Source organism: Rhinatrema bivittatum, chromosome 2, assembly GCF_901001135.1.
Source record: "Rhinatrema bivittatum chromosome 2, aRhiBiv1.1, whole genome shotgun sequence".
NCBI classification, from domain to species: Eukaryota; Metazoa; Chordata; class Amphibia; order Gymnophiona; family Rhinatrematidae; genus Rhinatrema; species Rhinatrema bivittatum.
In genome coordinates, this window is record NC_042616.1 from 793,354,866 (window position 1) to 793,382,426 (window position 27,561).

The following is a 27,561-nucleotide window of genomic DNA, read 5'->3' on the forward strand; positions in this document are numbered from 1 at the left end:
AAATTGGTGAAAGCCTTCAAAATATCACCTTTTTTAGGTCAGTTTTTTTTTCTCCCCACCCTCCTGGCACATATGGAGGAAAAGGTGTTATGCTGCGCCTGACCTTTAGCAAGAAGGCCACTAACTTATCGTCCCTAATTTCTATATTTAGGGCTTCTGATCTCAAAGTGTTCATAAAATGTAAATGTATGTGCTTATTTTCCAGCTAATTAGGGGTTCTTTGAGGGTGCTAAAAATTGATGTATATCTTTTTACAATGTTCCAGCAACTTGCCTTGGGTAAATGTTCCACTTATTTATTTAAAATATTTATTAATCGTCTATCTACAATTCTAAGTGGCCTCTTTACTGCTGCTACAGTCCTCTTTAGTGCTTCTCTTCTCTTGATTCAGGACTGCAACTCACACTGAATTTAAGCCCCAGCATTTAAGCATACCCCAGCACTGCTCTCATGAGGAACCCTCTAAGCCACAATTCAGTGAGCAGCCCCAAATCAAAGAAAGAGCCCCTATCTTCCCTATCCAGGCTGGGCCTCCTCATACCAGCCAGTCAGTCCTCTCAGCCAATCAAGCCTCCCCTCTCAGCTTCCTTCACCACTTGCAATCTCTCCCAGCATGCTATGTAAATATGTTGATGCCGTCTGGTGCTTGTACTCCTGCACGGATCTTGTAAGACTAGCATGGGAATGCGGGCACTGTACAGCTTTAAGTGAGAGCCATGCAGATCCAGACAGTGAGGTTCCAATAAGAAAATAGACCAAGTGCCTGTAACTAAAAACTCACCTGAGCTAAAAATTCTAACTTATCCATATCAATTAAAAAGCAGAAAATACAATCAAAAAACAAACTTTGAAATGTTTGTATACTAATGCCAGAAGTCTAAGAAGGGAGAATCAGAATGTATAGCAGTGAATGATGACATAGACTTAATTGGCATCTCAGAGACATGGTGGAAAGAGGATAACCAATGGGACAGTGCTATAGCGGGGTAGAAATTATATCGCAATGACAGAGAGGAGCACCCGGGAGGCGGTGTGGTGCTTTATGTCCGGGATGGCATAGAGTCCAACAGGATAAACATCCTGCACGAGACTAAATGCACGATTGAATCTTTATGGGTAGAAATCCCTTGTGCATCAGGGAAGACTATAGTGATAGGAGTATACTACCATCCACCTGGTCAAGATGGTGAGATGGACAGTGAAATGCTAAGAGAAATTAGGGAAGCTAACCAAATTGGTAGTGCAGTAATAATGGGAGACTTCAATTACCCCAATATTGACTGGGTAAATGTATCATCAGGACACACTAGAGAGATAAATGGAATAAATGATAGCTTTATGAGCAATTGGTTCAGGAACAGACAGAGAGGGAACAATTTTAGATCTAATTCTCAGTGGAGAACAGGATTTGGTGAGAGAGGTAAAGGTGGTGGGGCCACTTGGCAATAGTGATCATAATATGATCAAATTTGATTTAATAACTGGAAGGGGGACAGTAAGCAAATCCACGGCTCTCGTGCTAAACTTTCAAAAGGGAAACAGATAAAATGAGAAAAATAGAAAAAAACTGAAAGGAGCAGCTACAAAAGTAAAAAGTGTGCAAGAGGCGTGGTCATTGTTAAAAAATACCATCTTAGAAATACAATCCAGATTATTCCACACATATTAATATAAATGCGGGTGGCCTGATGGAAGGCTTCAAATAATGTAAACCCTGCAAGAATCGCAGGGCTGAATAGAACAGAAACCTGCTTAAAATCATGAGAGGTCTAGAACATGTAGATATGAATCGGTTATTTACTCTTTCGGATAATAGAAGGACTAAGGGGCAGTCCATGAAGTTAGCATGAGGCACATTTAAAAATTATCAGAGAAAGTTCTTTTTCACTCAACGCACAATTAAACTCTGGAATTTGTTGCCAGAGGATGTGGTTAGTGCAGTTAGCGTAGCTGTGTTTAAAAAAAGATTGGATAAGTTCTTAGAGAAGTCCATTACCTGCTATTAATTAAGTTGACTTAGAAAATAGCCACTGCTATTACTAGCATCAGTAGCATGGGATCTTCTTGGTGTTTGGGTAATTGCCAGGTTCTTATGGCCTGGATTGGTCACTGTTGGAAACAGGATGCTGGGCTAGATGGACCCTTGGTCTGACCCAGTATGGCATGTTCTTATGTTCTGCCTTCCTAATGGTATGTGCCAACTGCATACCTTACTAGAGTTGGTTTTGAGCTCAGACTCAGATATGCAGAAGGCATCTGAGCAGTTTGCATGAGACAGGAAAAAGATCAAAGGCCTTGCTGTGATATCAGATAGCAGCCTCCTCCTTCTCTTGCAGGCTTAAGACTTTCCAATAGATTCTTTCCTACAAGCTGGAAGTGTTTGAGACACAAACATGATCAATTTAAAGTAACAACTGGAAGGGGGACAATAAGTAAATCTGCAGCCCTAACACTAAAGTTTCAAAAGGGAAACTTTGATAAAATGAGGAAAATAGTTAGAAAAATAACTGAAAGGTACAGCTGCAAAGGTTCAAAGTGTTCAACAGGTATGGACATTGTTTAAAAATAGAATCCTAGACGTGCAGTCCAGGTGTATTCCATGCATTAAGAAAGGTGGAAGGAAGGCAAAATGATTACCGGTATGGTTAAAAGGTGAGGTGAAAGGTTATTTTAGCCAAAAAAAATACTTCAAAAATTTGAAGAAGGATCCATCTGAAGAAAATAGGAAAAAGCATAAGTATTGTCAAATTAAGTATAAAACATTGATAAGACAGGTGAAGAAAGAATTTGAAATGGCTGGCCATAGAGGCAAAAAAATTCATAATAAAAACGTTTAAAATATATCTGAAGCAAGAAACCTGTGAGGGAGTCTGTTGGACCATGAGATGACAGAGGGTTAAAGGGGCTCTTAGGGAAGATAAGGCCATTGCAGAAAGACTAAATGAATTCCTTGCTTCCGTGTTTACTAATGAAGATGTTGGGGAGATACCAGTTCCAGAGATTAATTTCAGGGGTGTTGAGTCAGATGAACTGAACGAAATCACTGTGAACCTGGAAGATGTAGTAGGCCAGATTGACAAACTAAAGAGTAGCAAATCACCTGGACCAGATGGTATGCATCCTAGGGTACTGAAGGAACTGAAAAATGAAATTTCTGATCTATTAGTTAAAATTTGTAACCTATCATTAAAATCATCCATTGTACCTGAAGACTGGAGGGTGGTCAATGTAACCCCAATATTTAAAAAGGGCTCCTGGAGCGATCTGGGAAACTATAGACCAGTGAGCCTGACTTCAGTGCTGGGAAAAATAGTAGAAATTATTCTAAAGATCAAAATCACAGAACATACAGAAAGACATGGTTTAATGGAACACAGTCAACATGGGTTTACACAAGGGAAGTCTTGCCTCACAAATTACTTCTTTTTTTTTTGAAGGGGTTAATAAACATGTGGATAAAGGTGAACCGGTAGATGTAGTATACTTGGATTTTCAGAAGGCATTTGACAAACTCCCTCATGAGAGGCTTCTATGCTGGATATGCGTGAAGCATCAGACTTTCTCCCCTGCCGTTGAAGCAGGAAACAGAGTAGTTTTAAATGGTCAATTTTCTCATTGGAAAAGGGTAAACAGTGGAGTGCCTCAGGGATCTGTACTTGGATCAGTGCTTTTCAATATATTTATAAATGATCTGGAAAGGAATAAGACGAGTGAGATTATCAAATTTACAGATGATACAAAATAATTCAGAGTAGTTAAATCACAAGTAGATTGTGATACATTGCAGGAGGACCTTGCGAGACTGAAAGATTGGGTATTCAAATGGTAGATGAAATTTAATGTGGACAAGTGCAAGGTGTTACATATAGGGAACAATAACCTTTGCTGTAGTTACACAATGTTAGGTTCCATATTAGGAGCTACTACCCAGGAAAAAGATCTAGGCATCATAATGGATAATACTTTGAAATGGTCGGCTCAGTGTGCTGCAGCAGTCAAAAAAGCAAACAATATTAGGAATTATTAGGAAGGGAATGGTTAATAAAATGGAAAATGTCTTAATGCTTCTGTATCGCTCCATGGTGAGACCGCATCTTGAATACTGTGTGCAATTCTGGTCGCCGCACCTCAAAAAAGATAGTTTTGATGGAGAAGGTATAGAGAAGGTCGACCAAATGATAAAAGGGATTGAACAGCTCCCCTATGAGGAAAGGCTGAAGAGGTTAGGGCTGTTCAGCTTGGAGAAGAGTCATCTGAGGGGGGATATGAAGAGGTCTTTTAAAATCATGAGAGGTCTTGAAAGAGTAGATGTGAATCGGTTATTTACACTTTCGGATAATAGAAGGACTAGGGGGCACTCCATGAAATTAGCAAGTAGTAAATTTAAGACTAATCTGAGAAAATTCTTTTTCACTCACACAAAGCTCTGGAATTTGTTGCCAGAGGATGTGGTTAATGCAGTTAGTGTAGCTGGGTTTTAAAAAGGTTTGGATAAGTTCTTGGAGGAGAAGTCCATTAACTGCTATTAATCAAGTTGACTTAAGAAATGGCCTCTGCTTTTTCTGGCATCAGTAGCCTGGGATCTTCTTAGTGTTTGGATACTTGCCAGATTCTTGTGGCCTGGTTTGGCCTCTGTTGGAAACAGGATGCGAGGCTTCATGGACCCTTGGTCTGACCCAGCATGGCAATTTCTTATGTTCTTAAACCTAAAAAAAACACTTCACTTTCAAAATCCAGATCATAAAGGTGAGAAACTAAGAGGGGATGAAGTAAAGAACCTTCGTTCTACCATTCTAAGGTTGGCAAGTCTCCAAAATGATAGGCTCTATGATGGATAAATCCCAGAGGACTGGAAACCAAATTTTTTTTTATAATTAAATTTTTATTATGGTCAAATGCAAGATACAAAAGATTTGTGCACACAGGCACCTGAAACATCAGGAAAGGCAAACATTCAAATGATCAACCATAATAATCCATTTTGAGTATTCCCACCCCCTCCCCACCCTCCCTAGAATTGACCCCCCCCTCCCTCCCCCATAGGTAGCTAGTGATAAGCAAAAGAACAATGGTAGGATGGTAAAGATACATACATTAACAAATGATATAATAGAGATACTAGCCCGGCAACTCCCGCGATTCAATGCGAAAGAGCACACAAGGGACGCCTCAACTGTCCTCAGCTGCGCCACATTGTAACTTCCAATTAGAGTAGCCCGACCACACATCCCGAAACCTAGGAAGCTGTTTTCGTAATCTGGCCGTGATCTCCGACATAGTATACATATGGCTTAGTTTAACTTGTACTTCAGCCAGGGACGGGATGTATACCAGCTTCCATTTCCTGGCAATTTCAAGTCTAGTAGCCGTACAGACATACATGATTAGGCGATTGGAACCCACTTTGCCCGGGATCAAGTCAGTGCCCAGTAAGGCATGCTGAGGGAGAAGCCTCATGGTTACCCCACATAGTTGCTGAATCCAAAATTCAATGGCCTGCCACAGGGGTATGAGTATCGGACATTCCCACCACATATGGAGAAAACTGCCCACCTGTTGGCAACCCCTCCAACATTTATCCGGTAAGTGGGGCAGCATGCGGTGTAAACGTTGCGGGTAATAATGCCATCTATGCAATAACTTCAGAGAGTTTTCAATTAAGGAAGAGGAAATGAGCCCCTTACCCATGCTTCTGAAAGTCTGTTCCCACTCATGTTGTGTGAAAGTCACCTGAAGGTCATGTTCCCAGGCCAACATGCCCGGTGATTTCTCAAACACCCCTATCCCCAACATGGAATATAGCACAGACAACATTTTGACCGAGAAATCTGCCTTCAAACACAATTTCTCAAAGTCAGATTGCGTCGGTAAACGGATCCCACTAAGCAAGGAGGCCTGTGCAAAATGGCGGAGTTGCAAATATAGAAAAACGTCAGATTCCACCAGGTCATATCTCTTTTGTAAATCTACAAAAGAAAGGAGCCCTCCAGACCCCAGAAGGTGGGCCCATGTGCTTATCCCTCTCTGTTTCCAGCCTAGGAAAGCCGCATTCTCAAAGCCAGGTGAAAAGTCAGTATTAGAATAAAGAAACGTAGACTGATGGTATTCGCTATTCCCCACAAGTAGATGTTTACTGGTAGCCCAATGTTTGAGAGCGAGCAGCATAGTCGGCGGTAGGAGCCCCTCAACATGGATACGCCATGTCCGCTTGGGTTGCCACAACAGACTACTTAAAGGAGTTTCCCCAGCTAATTGCTGACTAAATAAAAGCCAGGGCTTCGGGTTGGTCCGTTTGTGCCAATCTACAAGCGTTTTAAAACGCGCCGCTAAAAAATAGCGACCTAAGTTGGGAACTCCCAGACCCCCTTGCACCCGAGACTTATAGAGGGTGCGCCTGGCAATCCTGGGATGTTTGCCCCCCCATATATATAGCAAGATTTTCTTCTGCCATTGAGTGAGTTGTTTTCTAGAGACGTCAATCGGTAAAGTCTGAAACAGGTAAAGTAATTTAGGGAGAACAGTCATCTTAATAGCAGCAATCCTACCTAACCAGGATATGCTGTACCTGTTCCATTCCTCCAAATCTTTAAGGATCGTAGACCACAATCTACCATAGTTCAGCTGGAACAAATCTTGTGAAGCACTAATATATACTCCCAAATATTTTAATGTATGCTGGGCCCACTTAAAACTAAATCTGGCCTTAAGCGTCATTTCAGAAGCGTGAGAGATATTGATATTTAAAATCTCCGACTTCTCCCAATTAAGGCGAAAACCAGAGATTCGGCTAAACTCTTCCAGGGCTTCAGTCAAATGGGGCAGAGAGTGTTCGGGATCAGTAACCAGGATCAGGATATCATCTGCAAAAAGGGACAATTTTGAGGCGAAGGAACCCACCTCGACACCCCTAATACCCGGGTGGGACCTCACTAAGTTTGCAAAGGGCTCTAAGAATATTGCAAACAATAACGGTGAGAGAGGACAGCCCTGACGTGTGCCTCTTCCCACCGGGAAAGTAGCAGAGTATCCCCCGTTTATTTTAATACACGCTGAGGGATTATTGTATAGTTGCATGACCCATTGTATAAAATGGTCCCCAAACTGTTGCTTCCGGAGCAGCGCAAACAGATAGGGCCAGTGCACCATATCAAAGGCTTTCTCAGCGTCAACCGAGAGAGCCACCGCTGGAATATCGTGCTGCCGTACCCACCAGAACATATCCAAAATTTTGTGGACATTGTCACTCGCTTGGCGACCAGGAATGAACCCTGATTGGTCCGGGTGTATAATTTGGGCAATAAAGACATTAAGTCTGGTGGCTAGTATTTTGGCAAGAAGCTTTAAATCAATATTTATAAGAGAAATCGGCCTATAAGAGCCACATATCGTCGGGTCCCTCCCGGGTTTCGCCAGTACCGTAATGCCAGCGGTGTTAGCTGCGGCTGAAAGTGGGATCCCATTTTTTAGGGCTGTGAAAAATTTAACTAACACCGGGGCTAGACAGGAGGCAAAAGTTTGATAAAAGCGTCCTGTATATCCATCGATGCCCGGTGATTTCCCGGGCTTGAGGGATCTGATAGCAAGGAGAATCTCCTGCTCCGAAATGTCTTTATTCAAGATACGCTGCTGGGACTCATCCAAGACAGGTACTGAAGATGCCTCTAAATATTTATCAATGGCCTCAGGGCATATATCCCGGTCCATTGCATAAAGTTCTGAATAGAATTGGTGAAACCGCTGTCTGATAGCTCTATTGTCCGTCATCATACCTCCCTCTTTATTTTTTATCTTAATGATGGTAGTTTGTGCCTGTCGCCTCCTCAAAACATTAGCCAACATCTTCCCCGCTTTGTTGCCGCCCTCAAAGTATTTTTGTTGAGAGAGTTGCAATTGATGGGCTAAAAACGCCGCATCTAAGGAAGCAATGCAAGTCCGGATCTCAGTCATTTGGGCATATGTTCCTACAGGGGCGGAACCACTTTTGTGAACCCTTTCCAATTCCTTAAGCCGTGTCAGAAGCTGTGTCCTGTCCTTCTCCCGCTGCTTCTTAAGGTGGGACGAACGGGCAATTAATTTGCCCCTGAGAACAGACTTTAAACATTCCCAAAGTACCACCGGATTAACTTCCTCAGTGTCATTAAACTGTAGGTATTCTTGGATATCTAATTCTACCTGAGATACGTACGTGGGATCATCAAATAGGGAGTCATTGAGCCGCCAAAATCTAGTACCCCTGTCGTAGTCCAGGATTTGCATCGTAAGCCACACCGGGGCATGGTCAGACCAAAGAATTGGTTCAATGTCAACTGTATTAACTAAGGGTATCAGATTAGCACTGCATAAAAACATATCTATGCGAGAGTAACTGGTATGAGGAGCAGAAAAAAAGGTATAGTTTCTCGATGTCGGGTACCTACACCGCCACACATCCCGTAAGCCGTGACTGCGCATCAAAGTTTTCAGTGCATTTCTAGCGGTTTTAGAGTCGGAACTACACCCCTGAGAGGTATCAAGACGGGGATTGAGAGACAAGTTAAAATCCCCCCCCAGCAGCAAAGATCCTGCAGCCCGGGAGTGTAAAACCTTATTCACAGAATGATAAAAGTCCGCTTTGTTAGAAGTGGGGCCATATAGGGATATCAAAGTATATAATTCCCCCCCAATTAACAGCTGGACTAGCAAAAATCGCCCCTGAGGGTCCTCATAAGATTCTTTTAATTCAAAGATAAAATCTCTATGAATCAAAATGCCCACCCCAGAATACTTGGAGGCTACCGTTGCAGCGGCCCAGTACTGATGTGGGTACTTGGAATGTCCCATGAGGCGTTGATAACATTTCCGAAGATGCGTCTCTTGTAGCATTACAACATCCACATTCAGTCTATCGAGCTCTTTAAACAAAAGCTTCCTCTTGCGAGGGGTATTTAGCCCTTTTACATTCAGCGACAAGAATTTAAAGGTAGCCATGTAACTGATAAACACCCCCCTCCTCCCTGCGCAGGAGAAAATTCCCTTCCATGCCATAGATCTCCCATTCAAAACATAATAGACCCCCACCTATCCCACCATATGCATACCTCGCCCTCCCTTCCCCCAACCCCCCTCCCCCACCCTTCCCCATACCACCTGGACTCCAACTCTGTTGGTCCAGAATCTCATGGAGGAAGGCATATATCACTCCCCATGACACACTACCTCTGGATAACTATTACAGGTAAGCAAATTAACCTAGACGACAATGAAAAATAAGTTAACTGAGTCGTCCTGACAACCGGGAACTCATACAAACAGTAATGAAACTCTGAGAAGAGCTCTAGCCGCATCCAGAACTCTGAAGGGCCCAATACAAAGCTGAATAGAAGTCAGCAAAATAAAATCCAGCGAGCAGTCAAGCAGGATCTTCCCCGGCACCAGCTCCTGTAGAATTGCGTTGAAGTCTCCGTCTGCCCTTGGGAGCCCTCTGCCAGCGAGGCGTCTGGGCCCGCCGTAGTGGTAAACCGCTCTGTTCTGCAGGCAGGGCTGGGGGAGTCTCAATTTGAATGCCTTCAGCGTTGAGAAGGGCAGCAGCCTCTTGAACAGTCTTGGCCCTGTGAGTGGTGCCCTGAATAGTGAACGCCAGACCGCCAGGGTATAGCCAACGATAGCGAATATCAGACTCATTTAATTTCCCAGTGATACATCGAAAGTCCTGTCTCCGCTTCAGCGTAGCGGCGGAAAGATCTGCGAAGATAGCTATGTCCTGGCCTTCCCAGTGCCATGTTTTCTGCCGCCTGGCAACACTGAAAATTTTCTCCTTCTGTGAATAGGAGTGGTAACAGACCACGATGTCCCTTGGCTTGTTATTAATTTTTGGTCCCAAGGACCGATGAGCCCGGTCCACTTTGACAATCGCTGCTGCGTCCGTTGATTCCCCCGCGGAGGCGGCCATGTCGAGAAAAAAAGTAGAAATTTTTTCCACCACGTGGAAGCAATCGGTGAACTCCTCAGACTCTGGGACCCCCCGAATTCGGATGTTGCACCTCCTATTCCGGTTCTCAAGGTCCTCTAATTTCTCAGAAAGCGATCCATATGATTGCTGCAGTTGCATATGGTCCCTTCGCAAGGCATCCCAGCTTTCTCCCTGCGTATCAAGGCGTACCTCCGCTTCCTCCACCCGACGGCCCAGCTCCGCCGTTTCTTCCTTCACCTCTGCCAGCAAGGCCGCTATCTCCGATTTGTAGGACTTGAGGTCCTGCCGGAGCTCCCCAAACCACCGGCGCATCTCAGTGCGAATAGACAGGAGATCCTCCGCAGCCGATGGATCGTCACTCTCTTCCTCCGTCTCGTGGTTTGAGTCTGCAGCCGCCATCTTTAATTGACCCGGGTCGGAGCAGTCGGCCCCGCGGGCGAAGGAAAATTTGCGGAGGTCCGGAGTTTTCTTTTTTGTGGCCATTTCCCGGTCGATTAGAAGGCTCTCCGCAGTGGTCAGGAGCGATTTCGGGCTAAAGTGTCGCCGTTGTTCAAGTAAAATATCCCAGAGGAGCGAGGAGCAGTTCAGAAGCCCTGCTTACATGGGGGGTGACGTCACTTCCTCTCCCGGACTGGAAACCAAATTTATCTCAGCCAAGAGGGTAATACAGAAACATAGTTGCCTGGTTTTCTTCTATCAATATTTTCACAAATAGAGCTATCAAAGGTCCCTTTTGTGCAATGAAGGAAGACAGCCTCTAACACTTGTCTACTCAGTCTATGACTGACCACATCATCCTAGGATTAGACAAAGGACAAGCCTTCCTTCTGATACTACTCGACCTCTCGTCTGCATTTGATACGGTCAATCACACCCTTCTCATCAACCAATTATCAGCCATAGGTATTTCAGGCACTGCCCTATCATGGTTCAGAACTTTCCTCAGCAACAGAGGTTATAAGGTCAAGATTCATAATAAAGAATCCTCTCTACACCCCGCAGCCATAGGAGTCCCTCAGGGCTCATCCCTGTCTCCTACCTTGTTTAACATTTATCTGTTACCCTTATGTAAACTTCTCACTGACCTCAATCTCAAACATTTTCTCTACGCTGACGATATTCAGATCCTGATCCCCATCGAAGAATCGCTCACAAAAACAATGTTGCACTGGGAATCCTGCCTCCAAAACATCAAACAACTTCTTACAAGTCTCAACCTGATACTAAATTCATCAAAAACGGAACTTCTACTCATCACTCCAGAAAACAGCTCCATCACATACACTCATCCTACCGTACCAAGCACTACACAAGTGAGAGATCTAGGAGTTCAAATTGACAATCACCTAAATCTGAAAGCTAACATCAACAAACCACCAGAGACTGCTTTTACAAGCTCCAAGTGCTGAAAAGAATACGACCTCTCTTCCACACACATGACTTCAGAACGATCCTACAATCAATCATTTTCGCAAAGCTGGACTATTGCAACACCATCATGCTTGGTCTCCCTTCATCACACACCAAACCATTACAAATGGTACAAAATGCCTCCGCCCGTATACTCACCAACACCAGGAGAAGAGAACACATAACACCTATCTTGATGGACCTCCATTGGCTGCCCATCCACTTCAGAATAATCTACAAGGCCATTCTCACCATTTTCAAAAACATCCATCAATTAGCCCCAATCGATCTCCATATTCCCCTCCGATTACACCATTCCACAAGACCGACAAGAGATGCTTACAAAGGATCACTTCAAGTACCTCCAGCCAAGACTACCAGACACATCACGCTTAGAGATCGGGCATTCTCCACAGCCGGTCCAACATTATGGAACTCCATTCCCCCGGATCTTAGAATGGAACCCAACATCTCAACATTCAAGATAAGACTCAAAACGTGGCTGTTCACGCAGGCCTTTCCTAACTCCAACCCCATCTAATCTCCCTTCACACAACAAGCTCCGCTAGTATTAGCGTTAACAGCCACCTTTCAAAATGTTATTTATACTTATATTTTACTATCTAATCTTCATTTCCCTTCTCATTCCAAGTTATTGTTTTCCCTTGTTTTATGTAACTGCTTTTCTGCACTTTTGTTAAATGGTAAAGTTTCACCCCTGTTTCTTGTGAACCAGCATGATGGGACCACCGTCTTGAATGTTGGTATATAAAAAACTTAAATAAATAAATAAAAATAAATAATCTATTTCCAGAGCAGAAAACCAGCACTTTTCTATTTTGATCTGTTGTGAACAGGCCTATCTCAGGGGTTCCTCATTGAAAAAAACCATACAGTTCACTATTTTCTGTCCCTAGGAACCAGTTGTAAGAGTCTAATAGATGTCTTAGTTTATGTGCAAGAATGTTTTCCTTGCCTGCAAGGTTAAGTGCTTCTCAGGAGTGTTCTGTAACAAATAGCTCAGTTTCACAACCTGACTACTTGCTGACATAGGAGACTCTGTTCCTCTGCTTCTTGGAGGTAGAACATGGCCACCAGTCTGTCTGAATTAAGACAATTTGATTGGCCATCTGAGATCTGAAAAGCCTTACAGCATAATGTATTGCTCTTAGCTCCAAGAAGTTTATGTGAAACTTTTCTTCTTTAAAGAACGAAGGACCAGGGACCCTGGATATGAAGTCCATTTATCTGAACTCACCAGCTCAGGCTGGATGCATCTGTAGTTAAAACAAAGTACTGATGAACTTGGAAAAGTATGCCTTTTGCCAGATGTGAATGGGACACTACTAAAGACAGCAACCTTAGCTTCTCCGATACACTGATGTATTCCTGTAGCCTTGAGTGGCTTGGTTCCACTGGAACTTAAGTAAACAATAGGAATGTCAAGTGGAGATGTGCCATGGGAATTACATAGACTGTTAATGTCATAAGGTCCAAAATCCTCAACAAGGTCCAAACTGATGTTTGATGACTCAGACTCATTTCCTTCACTGCGGACTACAGTCTAAGATTCTGCTAGCAGGGAGGAAACCATGGCTAGAGAGTTGTATCTACCAGAGCCCATAGACTGGGTAAGTAAAATCACTAGTTATATATAAATGCTGGAATCAAGAACATTTCTATTTGGATTCAGAGAAGGGAATACAAGCTTAGGCTCACAGACTAAACTCAGTCCTACATTTATTGCAGGCAGCCAGAATTACACGCTGGTAAAAAATTGGAAATCATCAATTGGCCCAACAATTGAACAGTGGCTAGTCAAAGCCCGAGAAACAATAACTGAATCACTTATGAAAAGTTATACCCGGGAGACAGCTATCTAGACCTCCTTTATTAATTACATAGTAGCATAGAAAATGGCAGGAGATAAAGACCAAAATAGCATTTCCAGTCTGCCCAGCATGGTGCTTAGGGTAGTAACTGCTGCTTTGTACAGGTTACCCCCATGCAGAAAGTTTATATCTAAATGTAACAGATGCTATTCCATTTCTTCCTCTAGTCACTAGGGATCCTCTGCATTTATCCCATGTCTTTTGGAATTCCATTACAGTTCTTCTCTTTAACACCTCTTTCTGGAGGATATGCCATGCATCTACCACCCTTTCTGTGAAGAAATTTTTCTGACACCTAGTTTTATAACTTTCTTTCCATCAGAAAAAGTTTGATTTTTGTGCATCATTAATTCCTTTCAGGTATTTGAAAATCTGTATATCTCCTCTGTCTCTTCTCTCCTCCAGTGTATACATATTTAGCTCCTCCTGTCTCCTCTCATAAGTCTTCCAGTGCAGATCCCACATCATTTTGGTTGCCTCTCTGGACCACTTCCATTCTGTCCTTATCTTTTTTGAGATATGGTCTACATAACTGAACACAGTACTCCAGACGAGGCCTCACCAATGACCTGTTCAGAGACATCACCACCTGCTTTTTTCTTGCTCGTTTTCTACTCCCTCTATGCTGCCACATCTCTCTGGCCTTAGCCATTGCCTTGTCTGATGATCTGAAGGTAATGCAGCAATGTGACACTATCACCCTGAGGTCTCTCTCCCGGTTTGTGCACATCAGTCTTTCACTCTCATCACATACAGCACTTTTGGATTACTATATCCAAAATGCATAAGTCTGCACTTCTTAGCATTGAATCCTAGTTGCCAAACCTTTGGCCTCAAGCTTTTAGATTGTTTCTCATATTCTCTACTCTTTCAGGTGTGTTCACTCTGTTGCAGATCTTAGGGGCTGATGCAATAATGTCCACGGAAAGCGGGCGCTGACTTTTCAGTGCCCGCTTTCTTAATACACGCATGTCACCCGCAAGGGGGGCGCCATGCAATATGTAAATTAGGGGGTCGTGCTAGGAAGGAGGCGCTAGAGTGAGTGTGAGCTCTTTGGAAAAAGGTGGGCAAGACTATAGACTGATTCAAGTGAAAGTCATTAACCATTTTTTTTTTTTTTTTTAACTGCCCACAATGTTTCTCTTACCCATGCCCCCTGCATTTCAGTTGCTTGGATATTGTTTATTGCTGAAGCAAAGAAAGCAATCTTCGGCTCTGATCCAGAACATCAGAGCTGACAACCAGAACAATATATTGAAAAGCACTGACCAAACCCATTAATGAATGAGCCCCAGACATGCCTAAATGAAATATGCCCAAACTACTTGGAAGAACTACAGATTTAGGGAGAATGTCAGTGTTATATAAGACATGCAAACACATCACACAAAAGCAGGAACTGAGGAGATCACTACCAACAGGACATTTGGCACTTCCCATACCCTGCCTCCATAAAGGATTGAAGGTGGCTGGAGAACTCGACCCGTCACATCAGTCATGTCATCTCTGACTAGTATTCCAAATTCTCTAACAAAAGGATCAGTGTTGAAACTTGCACTTCGCATCTGGAAAAAAAGAAAGAAATTTAAGTATATGAATTAAAAAAAAATCTTTTGTAAAACAGCTTACCAATACATGATTTTAATTAAGAATCTGCACTTCAGTAACCTAAAGGATTAGTGTTCTACACTTTCAGCTGAAAAACCCGAGCTATACATTTAGTTTTAGATTCCTTGGGTTAAGGCTCCCATACCACCTTGTAGGATGAATTAACAATTGCTCGGATGGTGATATCTGGTACCGAGCTAAAGAAACATAAAAAATAGTTCTAGTTGAGCTGCATCCTTTTCTCTTTGCCACACAAGGTTGATACAGCACTTGATCTATAAGATGAGCTATGGAAGAAATAGAAAAGACAGTAAAACCCCCCATTATCTGGCATGCATGAGGAACAGACCATGCTGGTTAATGGAATATGCGAGTTATGTGACAGCCCCTTTGCTTCCTGCTGCAGCTTGCAGGGAACCAGAGGGGATAGTGAAATTGACACGACACACAGAGCAGAGCAGAGAAGAGCTACTCTGCACCTTAATCCAACCTTCCAATCTTGTCCCTTGTAGGGAACAGGAGAGGATGGGGTTATGTAAGAGTGCACAAAGGACAGAGCAGAGAAATGCTGAGGTGCTACATAATATTGATCATTATTCTGATTCAACCTTTTTAGCAGAAGCACCAAAAAAAAATCCCTGCTGCTAGATGCTGGTTAGTTGAGCTTTCCGGTTTGCTGAGTGCCAGATAACAGGGCTTTCACTGTACTCATGCTCATACTAGATGACAGCCAAGAAAGATAAAATGAGGTGGAAGACATTGCAAGAAAGAAGAAATAGAAAAGGTGTACTTTTTACATTAATTTACAAAAAAAAGGGCGAGATTCTATTGATTGCAGCTCACATAAGGCCTATTTCACTCCTAAGCTCAGACCTTAAAATTTTGACCAAAAAGTGTTACAGCTCCAGTTGGCGTTTTTGCTTCCCCTTTTGGGTCCATAGTGACTAAACAGGTTTCGTGAAGGGATGAATACCCAAATCTAATACTAGAAGGCAGTTCAACATCATGCATTTCATGAAACTCAAAAGCTATTACGAATCTAATTGTCTCACTCTACACGGAACAAGACGTATGACTGGCTATTCTGGCCTTTTTTTTTTATTTGAAGTATTCCGACTATCAGACCAGCTCATAGCTTGGGTCATGGCTATGTATACTAAACCAAGACCCTGTCTCCTAATTAATGGCTCTCTCTCCTCATTTATACCTACAGCGCCCCCTGTCACCACTGCTTTTTGATTTGGCCAGTGAACCCTTAGTAGTTATTTGGCAACACCCTGAAATTTTGGGCATACAGATGGGGAGATGGGAAAAGAAAATTATTACTTACCTGCTAATTTTCGTTCCTGTAGTACCATGGATCAGTCCAGACAGTGGGTTATGTCCCCAATCCAGCAGATGGAGTCAGCACAAGCTTTGAGGGGGCGTCACCATAAGTACTACTACCCCCTCTGCAGGAGTTCAGTATCGAGTATATCAAAGCCAGAGTAGAAACCCCCGAAGGATCAAGTTTGTGGAAACAGATAATGAAAACAATTGTAACCGCAACAAGTAACTGCAAACATCCTACCAACTTGTAGGGAGCTGTGAAAAACAGCGAAAAGAAACGACTGTGAAGACACAGAACACTGCAAGCAAGAAGTAGCGCAGAGCTGAGCAGGATCAAGAACCCAAACGCGGTGGGCGTCTGGACTGATCCATGGTACTACAGGAACGAAAATTAGCAGGTAAGTAATAATTTTCTTTTCCCTGTACGTACCTGGATCAGTCCAGACAGTGGGATGTACCCAAGCTTCCCTAAATCGGGTGGGGTCCTGCGAGGCCTGCTCGGAGAACCTGCTCGCCAAAGTGTCCAGAGACTGAAGAGGCGAGGTGCCGCCTGAGAACGTGTAGAATGCGCTACGATTCCGGGTGGGGGAGTCCGACCCGCCCCAATGTAGGAAGCAGCAATGCCGTCCTTCAGCCATCTGGCAATGGTAGTCTTCGAGGCCTGAGACCCCTTCTTAGGACCGGCCCAGAGTACGAAGAGATGGTCAGAGGTCCGGAACTCATTTGTAGCCTCCAGATAGAGGCGCAGAGTGCGCTTGACATTCAAGAGACGGAGAGACTTCGGCTCTGAGGAAGAGAAGGATGGCAACTCCACCGTCTGGTTCACATGGAATGCAGAAACCACCTTCGGAAGGAAGGAGGGAACGGTGCGAAGCGAAACTCCAGAGTCGGAGAAACGGAGATAGGGCTCTCTACACGACAGAGCCTGCAGCTCCGAGATGCGTCGAGCGGAACAGATGGCCACAAGAAATACAGTCTTGAGAGTGAGATCCTTTATCGTTGCGCTGCGCAGCGGCTCAAACGGTGGTCCCGACAGGGAGCGAAGCACAAGGTTAAGACTCCAGGAGGGACAAGGGTCCCGTAACGGAGGACGCATATGCTTGCCACCCTTGAGAAAACGAGCAATGTCAGGATACTGTAGAAGAGAGCCCCCATCGCTCAACAGCGAACCAAGGGCGGCCACCTGAACCCGTAGTGAATTATAGGCGAGCCCTTTTTCCACCCCCGCCTGTAGAAACTGAAGGATCTGAGGTACAGAAGCCTTAGCGGGTCTCGTGGCCTGGCTGGTACACCACAGCTCGAACACCTTCCAGACTCGAACATAGGCCGCCGATGTCGATGTCTTTCGTGCCCGCAATAGCGTGGATACTACCCGCCTCCGGGTAGCCCCGACGCTGGAGGTGGCGCCTCTCAAAAGCCAGGCCGCAAGACAGAAGAGTTCTGCCTGCTCGAAAAATACCGGGCCCTGATGTAGGAGCTGGGGGAGGTGCCCCAGCCTGATTGGCCCGTCGATCACCAGCTGTAGCAGGTCCGCAAACCTGGGTCGCCTGGGCCATTCTGGGGCGATGAAAACCACGGTCCCCTGATGGCTTTCTATTCTGCGGAGCATCCTGCCCACCAGGGGCCATGGTGGAAAAGCGTAGAGCAGAAGATGTGGCGGTCACGGGAGGACCAGGGCATCCACTCCCTCCGCGCTGCGCTCTCTCCGGCGACTGAAGAAGCGTGGAGCCTTGGCGTTGAGAGCGGACGCCATCAGATCCAAGTGGGGGGCCCCCCACCGATGGATGAGAAGTTGCATCGCTTTGTCGGAGAGAGACCACTCTCCGGGGTCCAGCAGTTGACAACTGAGGAAGTCCGCCTGGACGTTGTCCACACCGGCGATGTGCGAGGCCGCTAGCCGGACGAGATGACGCTCCGCCCATTGCATCAGCAGCGCCGCCTCGAGCGCGGGCTGCGCGTGCCTCCTTGTCGGTTGATGTAGGCCACGGTGGTAGCGTTGTCCGATAGGATTCTGACTTCCCGGTTCCGAAGAAGCGGGAGGAAATGTCGCAGAGCTAGCCGGACCGCTCTGGTTTCCAGACGGTTGATTGACCACTTCGCCTCCACCGTGGACCACGTCCCCTGCGTGGCGCTTCGATCGCAGACTGCACCCCAGCCTGCTAGACTGGCATCGGTGGTCACCACCACCCAATTTGGCAGATCGAGGGACACGCCACGGGCCAGGTTCGGCGGATCCAACCACCAGCCCAGACTGTCCCTGGCATTCTGCGGGAGTGGGAGAATCATCTGGTAGTCCTGCGATACTGGTTTCCAACGGGAGAGGAGCGCCCACTGTAAGGTCCTGAGGTGTGCGAAAGCCCAAGGTACAAGGTCGATGGTGGACCCCATCACTCCCAGGAGTTGCAGGTAGTCCCAGGAGGTGGGCTCTAGTAACGCAGAGAACCGTCGTGTGTGATCCCGCAAGGATTGAGCTTTGTTCTGGCGCAGAAAAACTTTGCCCAGTAGGGTGTCGAAGGTCGCCCCCCCAAAAAAAACCCAAGCGTTGCGAGGGCATGAGGGAGCTCTTGGAGAAGTTCACTACCCATCCCAGGGAATGTAGAAACCGTACTACTCGAGTCACCGCTGAGCGTCCATGATCGAATGACTTCGCCCGGAGGAGCCAATCGTCCAGATAAGGATGAACCAGGATGCCCTCCTTCCGGAGAGCTGCCGCCACGACTACCATGATCTTGGTGAAGGTGCGCGGCGCCGTCGCCAATCCGAACGGGAGAGCCGTGAACTGAAAATGCTGGTCCAGAATTTTGAAACGAAGGAAACGGTGGTGGTCCGGGCGGATGGGAATGTGCAGGTAGGCCTCTGTTAAGTCCAGGGAAGCGAGGAACTCCCCCCGATGCACCACCGCAATCACTGACCGGAGCGTTTCCATGCGGAACCGAACGACTCGAAGGGATTTGTTGACTTCCTTGAGGTCTAGGATAGGCCGGAAGGAACCGTCCTTCTTTGGTACGACGAAATAGATGGAATAGTGGCCCGAGCCCACCTCTCCGAAGGGCACGAGCGCAATAGCGCCTATCTCCCGGAGTCTGTCCAGAGTCAGCTGCACTGCTCCTCTCTTGAGGTCCAAGCCACAGGGGGAAAAGATGAACCTTCCCTGCGGGGGGCGGACAAATTCCAATGCGTAGCCGTGTTTTATGGTATCCAGGACCCACTGGTCCGAGGTGATCCGTGCCCACTCCGCGTAGAAATACGTTAGTCGGTCCCCAATCTTGGGGACAGGGGAGTGGGCGAGACTGGCATCATTGTGAAGACTTGGTATAGGGGTTCCCGGTTCCGGGAGTAGTGCGTGCGGGCAGACGCCCGCGAAAGGAGCGCGACCAGGGCTGAGACCTGGGGGCGGATGACCGGGAGCCCGCCTGTCTGTATCCCCTGTAGCGCCGTTGCGCTCTGGCTCTGGTCTGAGAAGAAGAAAATGCTCTGGATGGTCGAAACCTATCCTCCGGCAGCTGATGAACAGCGTTCTCCCCCAGGGACTTGATGATCTGGTCCAAATCCTCCCCGAAGAGGAACTTGCCCCTGAAGGGAAGAGAGCCCAGACTCGACTTAGAGGACGTATCAGCCGCCGAATTGCGTAGCCACAGTAGTCGTCGTGCTGCCACTACTGAAACCATGGATCTTGCGAGGACCAGAAAAAGGTCGTACGAGGCGTCCGCCCCATACGTCACTGCGGCTTCTAGCCGATCTGCCTGGGCAGCCTCATCGGACGGCAGGTTCTGAGACGTGAGGAGTTGTTGCACCCAAAGGAGACTAGCCCGCTGGGCAAGCGAACTGCACATCACCGCCCGCATACCCAGAGCGGAGACCTCGAAAACCCGCTTAAGGAAAACTTCCAACTTACGATACTGTGTGTCCGCAACGCCGCACCTCCCGTCACTGGGATAGTCGTCCTCTTCGTGACCGCCGACACTGCGGAGTCCACCTTTGGGACCTTGATGAGGTCCAGAAAATCTTCGGGGAGCGGGTAGAGCTTTTCCATAGCCCGGCTGCTCTTCAGGGAGGCCTCCGGGGTGTCCCATTCCCTGGTGAGAAGTTGTAAAAACGAGTCATGAATGGGAAAAGCCCGAGCCCTCAGCCGGAGTGCCGCCAGGACAGGATCTCCCTTCCTTGAAGAAGTGACGACAGCGGGAGCTACTGGGGCAGGCGGGTCTGGTGACGGGTCCAAATCTAATTCTTGGATGATCTGCGGGATGAGGTCGTCCAGCTCTTCCCTCTGGAAGAGGCGTAGGGTACGCGGATCGTCCCCCTCCTGCGTGCCGTCCCCTTGTCCCCCGTCCGAGAGGTCAAGTCCATGTCCCGCTGGGTCTGGCACCGCCCCCACTGCCGCGGGCGTGGATCGGACCCGGGTAGGAAGGCGGGAGGCCCCCACTCCCGGAGGGTCGGGGGGGGCCAGCGTCGAGGGCGACATCCGAGGGATCTTAGGAGGGAGGGGTCCCACAGGTGCTTCCAGCCCCTGCAGATAAGCGGTATGCATGAGCAGGATAAACTCCGGAGAGAACCCCGGCCTGCTCGGGTGCGCTTCGGGGGCGGCGTGGTTCCTGCTCCCTGGCTCTGGGTGCTTGGTTCCTGCACCAAAATCGGGGGAACACCCCCGCTGGTAGAGTCCTCCAGGGATCCGTTCTCCCTCGTGGCCTCCAGGGATCCGTTCCCCCCTCGTGGCCTGCGCCTCAGGGCGCTCAGAATGTAAAAATGGCCGCCGTTCCTGCCAAAAATGGCGGAGTGGCCGGCCCGCGCCGCCCGGCAAAAAGAGAAATCAGTCAGGGACTGTGAGGTACCTTCCCCCCCCGGGGAGGCATCGTGCACAGATGCCCTCCCGGGAAATCCGGGACCCCGGGGTCTCCGCAGGCCGCACAGCGGGACGGCCGCGGCATCGGGATCGCTGTAGGAGAAAAGAAAAAGCCACGGGGGGGGGCCACGCGCACAAAAGCGTCGCTGCGGGGGGGCCTGGTCGGCCCGCACTGCCCGCCTGGTCCGAAATAGAGGAGGGTGCCGCGGGGGGGCCTTCCCGGCCACACGACCCGCCCAGACCATCTTTCCCTAAATGGCTCAGCAGCCCATGAGGAGCTGTAAAATGGCCGCGGGTGAGGGAGTAAAGAGCGAAGAGGCCGGCTCCACCGGCTTTCGCGGGCACCGGGGGCTGAGCTGTGAAGGAAAAAACTACAAAGGAAAAAAACAAACTTACCCCTGGCTGCAACGAGAAATAAACAGCAAGGCCGCAGAGAAGAGACAAGGAAGAGAAGCCACTCCCCAGAAGTTGAAAGAACTCTGCCTTTTTTTTTTTTTTTTTTTTTAAACTTAATACAAACTTGATACAAACTTGATCCACAGAAAAAGACAACAACAAGCCATAATCAAGCTAGAAAGTGAAGAAAAAGGAAAAGGAGGGGAAGCCTGATTCCCCTACTCGCATCTGCTGGAGTCAGAAGATACTGAACTCCTGCAGAGGGGGTAGTAGTACTTATGGTGACGCCCCCTCAAAGCTTGTGCTGACTCCATCTGCTGGATTGGGGACATAACCCACTGTCTGGACTGATCCAGGTACGTACAGGGAACATAAGATCTCCCCTTATGCAGACGATGTTCTTATTTATTTAACCACGCCACAGGTGTTAGGCCCAGCAGGATACAAAGTTAATTTGGATAAATTTGAACCCTTCCCCCCTTGGAGCTAAATTAACAGTTCCCAACTGTATGACTGGCTTTAGGATTATACGAGATGATTTTAAATATTTAGGTGAGTTCACTGCTAAAGAGTTTCAGGATTTATTTTAAAAACAATTGAGGGCCTTTTGGGTAAAATAATACAAAAAGTCTACAAGCATAAGAGGCCTTACCTGTCTCCTGGGAAGGTTGAATAAATCTGCTGAAAATGAATGTTCTCCTTAAGCTATTATATCTGTTTCAATATGTACAACCTTGTTCAATACTGTCCAGAGTGTTTGATGTGCTACATGGTTTAATAACATTTATCTGGAGACATAAGCAGGCAAGGATAAGACAATCAACTGTGGATGCCCAAAAGACAAAGTGGAATGGCACTACCAAACTTTAATGGTGTGATCCTGATTTGAGCATATGGAAGCATCCTGGCTATCACAGGAAAAGCTGCAGGCAGATGTGGCTAGCTTAGCTATCCTGCCTTTCTTGCCATGCGTCGCTTGTAAGGTGCTGAATAAGCAGAGAAAGTCCCATTCTTGCGGATATACCTGAAATATGAAGCCAGGATCAGGGGGTTGTTGGGTACAGAAGAGGAGGTACTATGTCCACTTGCTCCCATATATGAGACCCCCAAAATCTTGGGATACACCTTCTCTGCAGTATTTCAGAAGTGGAGTGTACAGGGTTTATCTTGTGTTGTCCAGCTTTGGATGATGAAGGTTTTCAAACCTTCACCTCTATTAGACAAGAGTTTGACTTGCAGCCACACACCCATGCTAACTACCTACTATTGCGTCAAACACTGGCAGATCGAGTTGATCTCTCAGTCCCACTGAGGCCCTTAAATAGGATGAAGGACTTCCATAGCAATCCAGACACCTCTACAAAAGGCGTTTAGGTTGCTACATATTAGGTACCCTATCTGGTAGACTTGGGGCAGTAACCTCACAATCTTTGACAGATGATGGCATGTGGATTTGGGTATGACGTTGGATAATAAAATCTGGAAAGGCATCTGGACTGCTGCTCATCATAGTTCCATATATACTAGATGGGTTGAGTTAATGCTAAGGCTACTACATAACACCTTTCCTACTCCAGTTTTTTTTCTATTTCAAACTAGTCCCTGTTTCTACTACTGATTGTTGGATGGGATGTGGTGAAATAGGCATATACATGCATACGTGGTAGCATTGCCAAGGGGTTCAACAATTTTGGTCACAGGTTACGCAGGAAATTGCTGACATTTTAGATCTTCCTATACATATTATGCCATTAACAGGTCTCCCCATCTGATGGGAGGGGTCTAGTTCCTTAGAAATATAGCACACTGGTTGCTCAGCTTTAACTACTGCCACATTCTGGAAATTTAACCCTCGGACAGATCACTTGCATGACCAGGTTCAAGATATAGCGGACACTGAATGATTATATTATGCACTGAAGAATGAAATCTTACGTATATATTTATAGGGGAGATATCTGGGATCGTTTAGATATTTTTTCTGATTCTCCCTTTATTTTATTTTTTTAATCAAGCAGAATTCTCACATAACCTGCTTTATTTTTGCCAAGAAAAAGTTATAAATAGTTTCAAAAAACAAAGTAATGACAATGCCCTCCCCACCTGTGGACATGAAGAACAAACACCCATCTCTGGCCTCAATGGGACCTTTGCATGACAGCGCATGGCACACCCACTAAGCCAGCCAATATTTGTATTTTTTTTTCTCCCTTTCTCTCTTTAGCCTCTTTTCAATAAGGCATGTCCTGAGCCTGCCGCAGCACAGTGGCTGCTCTCTTCTGACTTGATGCAGTATGGTGGCTTCTTCCAGGTCAAGCCACTGCAGGCTGGTGCCTCGTCTTCTCCAGCTCGCCACAGTGCACAGTAGCTTCTCCTGCATCCGGGCCTGGCCACTGCATGTCAGCCTTTCCAGTGCCAGAGGCAGGGGTCAAGCACCAATTTGTAGGCATCCGAGTGGCACCTGGAAATGTTCAACTCCTGCCCATTTCTCCTGATGCTTTCCTTTTAGTTCCATCACATCCCTATTTATACACTTTGTATGGGCATCAGTTGTCATGTATGTTAGTGGCTATTTTTTCAAATATGCCACACTGATCATCTCTTACCTTCTTTATTTTCTATTGTTAAGTGCAAGACAGTCCTGAGTTAGTTCAAGGGTAAAGGCCAACTATCTAATTCTTAACAAACAAAAAATATGCCTATAATCGTTTTGAGAGTTAGCATTAATACAAGTCTTATTTAAACTTCACTTCAGATCCACACTTTACTTAATTTGACACAGGTGACAACGGTAAAGTCCAATGATGCGGTATTTTTTATTTATTTATTTTATTTTTTTTTTAACCTGTATCTAACACACTCACCAGTTTACTGATCTCTTCTTGACGGTCAGGCGCTGACCTGGCTGTTGCTCGGATCATAGTGGAGGTCTGATTGTCAGTTAGCTTTTTTATACATCTTTGTCCTGCCACTATGTTGCATACCTGAGGGAAAGCAGCAAACTAAATCAGGAAAACTAAACAGTTTGTTCTTACAATTGTGTTCAGTAGTGACTATTACTAAAATCTAGAGCTACATAGTTCAGATGAATCACAGCTAAATCCATTGATCCCTAGTAGCTGGGACAGCACAAGCAGGTGACATCATACAATGGAGCCTGGCCTGGAATTTTTATATCAACGTTTCTAGAATTTTGTACCTTTCTGGACATGCCTAGCATGCCATTACGCCAAGTGTCCACATAAGGGCCCCTTCAGTCTTATTCCTTAGCATACATAAGGGGAGACAGGAGGGTTTTGTGAGGACTGGCAGCTTGCTGTCCTCAGAGAACACCTGTTACAGCTAAGTAACTTTACTTTGTCCGAGATAAGCAAGATGGCAGTCCTTACAAATGGCAAATCTCTAGCTACAGGCTGCCCCAAACAAGAAAGGGGAAAACACAGCGCCAATAGGCACAACAAGAATTATTTTTGCTGTCAACAAGCATTTTTTTTTTAATTTTCTGATGAGGGGCTGCCTGGAACAAAAACAGGCTCTAGGAGGGAATGGAGTTGGTTCCACACAAACAAATTCTACAGGACAGACTGGCCAAATCTTTCGCGTCAGGAGTTTGCCTCCAACTAGTAATACGATGTGAATATGTGCAGAGAATGCCACATCACAGCTTTGCAGATCTCCTGGGAAAAAAAGGAAAACAGCAACTTGCAAGAAAAGCTACAGCATGCTGTTGTCTAAAGCACCATAAAGAAAATGGTCAACAGTGCACTAAAAAAAAAATGAGTAGCTTCATTTGAACTGTGGAAAAAGAAATAAGACATTTTTGTTCACTGTAGATTTGATTTGCACAATTAAAGAGGCACATATGAAATGAATAATGGAAGGGGGTGAACATCTCTATTAGGGTAAGCAACTGTTTCTAGAGCAGGGCTTGCTAAACCTGTCCTGGGGACCCCACAGCCAGTCAGGTTTTCAGGATATACACAATGAAGATGCACGAGATAAATTTGCATACCAAGGAGTCTCAGTATATGTAAATTGATCTCATACATATTCATTATGGACAAACTGAAAACCAGACTGGCTGTGGGGTCCCCAGGACAGGTTTGGGAAGCCCTGTTCTAGAGGGTGACAAACAGGTCGGGTTTTCAGAATATCCACAATAAATATGCATGAGATATATTTTCATGTACTGTCTCCACAGTATATGCAAATATATCTCATGCAAATTGATTGTGGATGTCCTCAAAACTAGAACATTTGTGGCAATCCAAGACTGAAGTTGCCTACTTCTCATACACAGAGGTTTTCACCCTCTTCCATATAATACACTTGGCTGCTGTGTGGTGGTTCTCTGTAAGCTGCTGCTATTTTGGTCCTGGCCACTAGGGTTGCATGCAGCTGTACAGCTGTTTGGGCATGTGCTATTTGCTGCACAATGGCCACACTTTGCAAAGCACAAGCACTTTAAGCCCATGCTGTCTGCAAAGCAGCATGACGCCAGAAACCACAGCCATTCAATTGAAGAGAGTTAGCAGGACAGGCAGTCAGCATGGAAAAGGATGTCTGCAGCTGGAGATGGAGAAAAAAGAGAAGAAAGCAGTCATCAGGCTGGTGAGGTGAGAGAAGAGTGCTGGAGTTGTTCTGGGGACAGCGAAGGGTTGGGGTGGGGGGGGCAAAGATCCTCTGTTGAATAGGAAAGGAAATACATGACTTGCCTCAAGTGGAAGGTATGTATGCTTCTGCTCCTGTCCAACTTGTAAACATGGAAGATGAGGGTAGCGTAGAACCAGCTTGTGTCTGTCCTTAAAGTACTGAGCTACAGTGCATTCTACTGTCTGTCCACTCTCTTGCTGAAGAGGGAATCTAAAGAAAGTTAAACATAAGAAACGAAATAAAGCATTAAGTCAACAGCAAAACTGTCAGAATAGTACATTTTCCCATGAACCATATTTTATTTATTTATTTATAATATTTTTTATATACCGCCGCTCATCAGAGATATCACGTCGGTGTACAGAGAACAGGAATACACTTCGGTGTACAGAAAACAGGAAATTGCTTCCTCTAATGGTTCTATACTCATTGAGCTAAACAGAGTACTAGGCCAGTGCTTCCAAAGGTCCCGAGGAACCCAGCCTGCCAGGTTTTCAGGATATCCACAATGAATATGCATGAGAAAATGTACATGTACTGCCTCCGCAGCATACAAATTTTATCTGATGCATATTAATTGTGGATATTCTAAAAGCTTGACTGGATAGGGGTCCTCCCAGGACAGTTTTGGGAACCTCTGTACTAGACAAAGCCATTCACAGTGAGCAAAAGACATTTGATCTCAAACTATAGAAGTATCTTAACTGAACTGGTCCAAGACTTTAAAAAAAATTACACTCTTTACCTAGATGCTTGGTATTTACAAATACTGACAAGATACTGCAATCTATCCTTCAGTATCAATGCACTTGACACTGTCTTGGCAAAGAAGATATTTCAGTCTTAATTTCTGGCGCTTGATATCCTTGGGTGACATCTGACGACATGCCACAACCAGAGATATCATACACTAGCCCCAGACCAGAATTGTAATGGACATCTTGAAGCTGACGAAGCATCTTTTGAAACCTCTGGCTGTGAAAGAAAAGAGCCAATGTGAAAACAAGTCTTTTTTTTTTTTTTTTTTTTTTTTAATGAAAAAGGAGAGAAGTTGATTGAAGCTGCACCAAGAAAGAAAAATGAAAATCTCAGGACTAATTAACTATGCTAAAAAAAAAAAAAAAACGAAAAACTTTCAGGCCGATATAATAAAGTTCACAGGAGAGAGCCCGCTCTCCCGGCGCACGCACAGGCCAGTGTCCTGTGCGCGCGATTCAGTAAACCAAATTATTTAAATGAGGGCCCGCGGTAAAAAAAAAGAGGCGCTAGGGACACTAGCGCGTCCCTAGCGCCTCTTTTTGGACATGAGTGGCGGCTGTCAGTGGGTTTGACAGCCGACACTCAATTTTGCCGGTGTCGGTTCTCGAGCCTGCTGACAACCACGGGTTCGGAAACCGAACACCAGCAAAATCGAGCGTCCGGTTTTCAACCCGCGAGCCAATTTTAATTTTTTTTTTTTTTAAACTTTTGGGACCTCCGACTTA

The 27,561-nt window shown here is 45.8% G+C and overlaps 1 protein-coding gene across 3 annotated transcripts in view; it reads right to left on the bottom strand.

Moving 5' to 3' along the window:
• The window catches only part of AGO2 (argonaute RISC catalytic component 2), a 225,163-nt gene that overhangs the window by 85,789 nt on the left and 111,813 nt on the right, over positions 1–27,561 (bottom strand). For all 3 annotated transcript variants that reach the window (XM_029592084.1, XM_029592085.1, XM_029592086.1), the window contains 3 exons: positions 26,140–26,287; positions 24,289–24,408; positions 14,694–14,816 (listed from right to left, as the gene is read on the bottom strand). In XM_029592084.1, the coding sequence (XP_029447944.1) occupies positions 14,694–14,816; positions 24,289–24,408; positions 26,140–26,287 (391 nt within the window). The remainder of the gene's footprint in view (positions 1–14,693; positions 14,817–24,288; positions 24,409–26,139; positions 26,288–27,561) is intronic.